Source organism: Crocodylus porosus, unplaced genomic scaffold, assembly GCF_001723895.1.
Source record: "Crocodylus porosus isolate Cpor-Errol unplaced genomic scaffold, CroPor_comp1, whole genome shotgun sequence".
NCBI lineage: Eukaryota > Metazoa > Chordata > Crocodylia > Crocodylidae > Crocodylus > Crocodylus porosus.
In genome coordinates, this window is record NW_017728949.1 from 44,941,543 (window position 1) to 44,948,145 (window position 6,603).

General features: G+C 44.8%; 1 protein-coding gene across 1 annotated transcript in view; it reads right to left on the bottom strand.

Annotated features, from left to right (window-relative positions):
* The window catches only part of LOC109323234 (dehydrogenase/reductase SDR family member 9-like), an 11,957-nt gene that overhangs the window by 4,735 nt on the left and 619 nt on the right, over positions 1–6,603 (bottom strand). The window contains exons 2-3 of the mRNA XM_019554692.1: positions 3,832–4,177; positions 1,685–1,943 (exon numbers count right to left, since the gene is read on the bottom strand). Of these exons, the coding sequence (XP_019410237.1) occupies positions 1,685–1,943; positions 3,832–4,147 (575 nt within the window). The 5' untranslated portion in view covers positions 4,148–4,177. The remainder of the gene's footprint in view (positions 1–1,684; positions 1,944–3,831; positions 4,178–6,603) is intronic.

Here is a 6,603-nt window from a genome sequence, read left to right on the forward strand (position 1 = left end):
ATCCAGCTCTTCCTCCTGATGTGGTGGCCTGTAGTAAACCCCTACCACCAGATCCCTCTCCCCCTGCCCTCCTTGAAGTTTGATCCACAGGGTCTCAGTTAAGCCTTCCTCTGGTCCCATTTGGAAGGCAGAACTGAGGCTGAAGTGTTCTCAAGCAGAAGTAGTGCAAAGTAGCTAGTATACTGTAGATGCACTCCTGGTTTATCTTGCGTAACTGCCTCATCTACTTGAACCCTTATTTAGATTATCCAATTAACAAAAATAAGGGAATCAAGCCTCTGTTTTGAGCTAATGCACTATTTAGTTTAACCTAGGAACACATTGGAAGATGCGAGCACAATTCAGAAGGATCTTGACAGATTGGAAAGTTGGGCTAGAGTTAACAGGATGAAGTTCAATGCAAACAAATGTAAGGTGCTACACCTTGGAAGGAATAATCAAAAACACAAATATAAAATGGGTGACGCTTGGCTGGCTGGCAGCACTCTGGAGCAGGCTTGGGACTCTGGTAGATCACAGACTCAAAATGAGTCTGCAGTGTGATGCAGCAGTATAAATGCTGAATGCAGTTTTAGGATACATCAATAGAAGCAATTAGGTGCAAGACATGGGAGACAATAGTGTCTTTCTACTTGGCACTGCTTAGGCATCATCTGGAGTACTCTGTGCAGTTCTGGGGTCCATATTTAAAAAGGATATGTACAAGTTACAGAGGTTCCAGAAGCGGTCAGCAAAGATGATCAAGGGTTTGGAAAACACATCATATGGGGACAGGCTGAAGGAGGTAGGCATATTCAGCTTGAAAAAAAGGCTCTTAAGAAGGGATATGATAGCAGTCTTCAAATACTTGAAGGGCTGCTATAGAGAAGGAAAGCACCTTTTCTCTATTACTGCAGAGAGGAAGACATGGATCAAAGACTTGAAGTTGCAGCAAATTAAGCTTAGATTGGATATCCGAAAAAACTTCTTCACTGTTAGAACAATGTGGCAGTGGAATGGACTGCAGAGGGAAGTTGTGCATTCTCCATTGCTGGCAGTGTTCAAGATGAGGTTGGACAGTCACTGGGCAGGGATGATCTAGGCATAGCTATGTCTATGTTCTACCATGGCTATTTCCCATTCTTCTAGGCTTTGCTGGTTGCCCTCTCCCCCACTTTCTACTAAATATATCAGAGTGTTTTTAAGCTTTCTTTAGAGGCATTAGGTGTTAGCAATAGCCAAAACTGGGAATTTTGACTGAGGTGTTCCAATGCTCCTGCTGGGACCAAAGCCAGAGGTCCTTGCCTGGAGGGCCCCTCCACTCAGGGTCAGACCAATTGCCATATTCAGATTCAGGAAGAAACTTTACCCCAGGGTCAAACTGGTATGGACTGTGGTGGGTTTTGCCTTCTTCTGTATCCAGGGGCATGGCATAGATTGGCAAATTTTCATAGAAGCAAGGCATTCGCTGCTATGGTTCCCTAGCTTTACCTGTGGCTGGTTAGGGTGTTAGGCCTGTGTCATGTCAGGGTCGACAGTAGTCTTATGTAGAGTTTAGATTATGGATTATATAGGATGGTTTGGATAGGGATGGTCCTGCCTCAGGCAGGGGATTGGATTAGATGACCTTTGGAAATCCCTTCCAGCCCTACTTTTTCAAGATTTTATAACATGTATTATTTCATCACAATTAATATAGTTATACCTTAAGCTGTCATTAAATCCTTCCAGCCCATACTTGGAAGGAAAATAACCACCTCCATTCACTGCCAGACGACCGCCGATGCTGGATATGTTGACTATCCTCCCTTTAGCTTTTTTAACTAAGGGAAGCATGTTTAATGTAACATTTATAAGGCCAATTAAATTAACTTCAATTGGTGCTCTGAAATGTTCAATCTTCAACCAGTCTGTAGGACCTGTTGGTCCTATGATCCCAGCATTGTTGATAAGCCCCCAAAGACCTGCATAGGAACAAAAAATAAAAGGAGTGAATTATGAAGTAAATTTTTATCTGTAAAGATAAGCCAAGTGTGCTGAGAACCAAATGAGAAAGCATTCATATATGAGCTGTCTTCATAGCTCCTATAGCCTACATAATTTTTCTTGCACATCACTGCCACACTTCGCATTTCACTTCAATTAAATTTTCTTACTTTGGCTCTAAAAAGTGAGTAAGTTGGATGTTGGACATCGCAGACAATTGAAAGTTGCAAGAAGAGGAAGTATATCAGGGAATAAGAACCAGGGAGCTAAAATATCTTTAATGAAAGTAAGAGTAAAATATCCTGAATATCAGAGAGAGATGAAGAAGTTTGTTTAATATAAGAATGGAACCAAAACAGAATTCAATCTGTCTGAAAGATGTGAAGCATATTAATATCAGGGTTTTTTAATTCACTGCTAGTGTAGTTGTAGTACGAGGATTGGAAATCCTAATGGTCATAGTCTCAAAAGTAGATCCTGATGATTTTTTTTTTTGACAAATAGAGAATTCACTGAAAAACTAAGGGTTTCATGGTGGTGGCAATGTGGGAGGGGTGATCTAAAACGGTTGGCAAGAGTTTTGCTACCCTAAAAATGAAGGGAGAACTGAAAATGTTGAAATATTCAATGGAAACACTTTAATCGAATTAAATATTTCATTTTTGGAAATGCCAAAGTCCTTTGACCTTTTCCAAAAAAAAAATGGTTGACTTTTGATTTTGAAAAGACAATTTATTTATTTTTGGAATTTTTAAGCTAAAAATTGACCTGAATTTTATTTCAGGTTAAATCAAGCATTTCTGATTGACCCAAAATAAGTTTCTATACACACACCCACACATATAAATTGTCTTTGTTCTGTAGAAGTACTCCTTCCAACCCTTAGTTAAACTAGACTAAAACCCTTGGTTAGATTAATAAATTAACAATAAATTAGGCAATCATACCTCTGCTGTGAGCTGACACATTAGACTACTGTCCTTATAGAAATGTTTTATTCCATTACAATTAACATTATTATATCTTAAACTATCATTAAATTCTTCTACCCTGAATCAGGTTTGTTAAATCCTTGTTCTTCATGTGCAGGATTTCCTAGGTCTAAGGGTTAGATCCATCTGTCTTAATGAACTTTACTCCACCAGTAGTCCAACTGAAATTAATACAACTGCTCAATTAACATGAGTAAACCGTATCAGAATCTTGCTTTATGCAAATCACAAGTGTATGATTATTACAGGACTGACATAAACAAAGGAAGTATTGTTTCATGACTGGGTAAATAACAGGTGATTAACACTCAAATGAACAGTTTGTTCCATGACATTTGTTTCTTTTTCTATTTGAAAATGGTCCACAGTCAGACCATAATTTTCTAAAATATACTTGCTATTCAAAATTACTTACTAAATAATTGCTAGTCTGTCAGTGGTTTGGGAGCAACTCGTTATGATTATTTGCTATGCAAAATGAAATTTGGTTAATCCTATACAGGTTCAGTTTTTGTTTCTGTTTTCTTATCAGGCACTTCATCCTGAGAGTAATAAGAACTCCGGTACTAACTCCCTTATGCATGCATGGAAGCATGTGCTTAATTTTAAGTACAAGAACTGTTCCATGAAAGTCAATGGAACTAGATTTCTATTGTGCATATATGCATTCGCAAATTCACTTTTCAAGAACCTTCCCCCAAAAGTACCTAGAGTTAGTTGTACACACAGTTCTTCCCAGGGAACTCTTCCACTAGAATATTTGTGAAAAGAAGCACAAACACAGTAAAAAAACATTAATACATTTTTCAAATCATGATCTTTCGAAATGTTTATCGATTGACATTAAACACTTTGCAGTTGTTTTGTCACTCACCTTCTGACCCAACTTCAGCTTTTATCCTCTCAGCAACCTTCTTCACGTTGTCTGAATCTGTCACATCCAGCTGCAGTGTTTGGAGCCTCTCTGAGGATGCTGCTTTTAGCGCTTCTGCTCCTGTTTCAGTCAGACAACTGGCAAAAACTCGGAATCCTTTCTTATCAAAAGTCCTTGCTGCTAGATTTCCAAATCCTGTGTCACATCCAGTGATAAATATATATTTGCCTGTTAGATTTGTAATCTTCAACCTGTCTCTTTCTCTCCAAACCCACCACCAACAGATAGTGAGGATGGCTATTACGTAGAAAAACATTTTTAGTAAAGATGTCAGGACACTTTGCTCCTGAAATAAAAAGGAACAATGAAAAGAGGCTTTCACTGCTATCTCACTGCCTGAATCAGTCACTTCTGGTTTCCTGTGTCCCCCTTTTGCCTGTCCCACATTTCCTTTTATCCTGGAACACCGGGTGAAGAAGGAGCCCTGAGGAGTTCTTTGCAATACAGGTGGGGCCATTTTATTTCTCTGAGGCTCTTCTCTTTCCTCACAGAGGGGCCTTGTCATGGGATGGGGTCCCTAGGATGGCTGTGTTCTCATAGGGCCCCTCAACCATGCCAATTTGGCCGATGGGCACCCTCAGTTCTCTCCTGCCACGTCTTTGATGGAAATATAAAAATAGGGAAGCTGCCTTTAAGTCCTCTTGGACACAGTTTGATGGACTCTCTGAACCCCATGGGTTCCCAGACCCCTTGTGGGTCCTGTTTTACAATGGGTGTTTCAGGGGCACCCTAGCTTTATGGGCTATATGTATGGCTCCAGCCGTCCCTTTACCACGCCCCAAGCCTTGCAGATGGCATTAATGTTGTCTGGTCTGGGCCTTGCTATGAATTGGCCCCCTTGTCCTCTCTGGGCTCTCTGCAGCCCAGTCTCTGCGCCTCACTGGTGCTTGGGCCCCTAGTGTTGCACCCTCTATGGTGCCAGGGTCTGTGCACCCCAAATGCCATGCCCTCACTGGTGCTGGGGTTTATGCAGCCCAAATGCCATGCCCTCTCTGGCGCCGGGGTCCCCATGCTGCAGTGGGCCCCCAATGAGGCCTTCTCCTTTCCCAAATAGCCCCACCCAAACCACTGGTCTTATAAAACTACAACCAAACATAAGCCCCTGGGCTATAACATAACACCAACTACATAAGGTGTGCTCTGCCCCTTTACATTAATAGGAGCAGAACCTAGTCAGGCCTCTTCCCTTCACTTACTCTACGAGGGCTCCTTTCCCCTTGGCTGCTGCCAGAGAACTCCCTCCCTTAGTTTCAGCCTGGAGTTTATATGGGCCCAGGGCCCTTCTGGTCAGCTGACTATGTGTAGGAGCAGGCTCATTTGCCCTTTGGCTTGTTGCCCTGGTAACCTACACCTGGGCTTCTGTTTCTCTCTCTTTGGGCTCTCTACCCAGGCAGTTTCTGCTCTTCTGGGAGCAGGGCACCTTAGTGCCCTGCGACAGGCTTGAAGGACTGAAACATAAGAATCCCCCTTGTTTCAAGTGGACCTCCCAGGGCCAGTCTAGCCATTTGTCTAGGGCAGCAGGCCCACCTTTCTGCCATGCCTTTGATGTATCTTTAAGTTGTTCCCAGGTGGGAGCCTGCCCATTTAATTGCCCTGATGTCAAGGGTGTATACTCAGCTCTGAACCGCCTCTTCTATTGTGTCCTATGCCTTACAGCTGGCATCCGTATCTATCATTACACCCTTGCCCCTTAGTTGGGCCATCACTTGGCCTCATCCGGCCTAGAAATCCCTATGCCCCCCCACTTTCAATCATCCCAACTGTAGGCTCCTAGCCCCACACTCACTCTCAGGCTCCCTGCCCTGCTCTGGACTCCCTGGGTCCCCCCATACCCCACGCTGGTGTTCTCAATCCCATGCATACATCCCACCCCCATTTTGGGCCTCAGGCCTCACTGTGGACCTAGACTATGTCTTAGCTTCCTCTCCAGTCTGGACCTTGCCTCAGGCCTCACTCCAAGAGCCTGGGCCCTGTGTTTTAGTTTCAGGGTGTGCTTCCCTAGCCTTTCCTCTGCACAGGGTTACCCACAAGGTGGTGAGCCTGAGGCTTTCTGGCACCCCATACTCGCCCTTCACTGGTGAGGCACAGGTGTGGCATTTCCTGGAAGCTGCCCTGCCACAAGCAACCCTACCACATCATCCAGCTTCAGCAAGGTATAGTTTTAGGTCATGCCCAGGACCAGGGAACTCCACCATCCCCATAGTTCCTGCCCTGACCTCCAAGATCTTCTGGGAGCAGCCAGATGGGTGATGTTGCTCCTTCGGCCCCCTGCAGTAACTGCCTGCTCCCAGCCCTCTCCACCTATCACGTAGCCGCCTGCCTTGCATGTGAGTGCTTGACTGCGCCTGCTCCTGCCTGCAGGCTGTTTACTGCCTGCTCAATCCCCTTTGAGTGACAGGCACAACCTGTTCCCTGTCATGCCCCTCCCCCTGGGACTTCCCTTCAGTTCCCCTCCACGCCCAGGGCTCCCTCCCTGCCCTGCAGGGTCCCCCGTCTCCCTCAATGCCTGCCTGCTTGTTGCTGCCTGGCTCTGCCCCAGTGGAGCAGACAGGGAAGGGTTTAACTTGCCTGCCCAAGTGCAGAGCAGCAGAAGTGGTCAGGCAGGCAGGTTCCCTGTGACAGACAATGTGGATAGCCACAAGTAAGCGGAGGTGGGGAGGGGCAGTAAACAGGGGCCTGGGGAGAGTTGGGGGGGAGAGGGGGCAGTGGGCC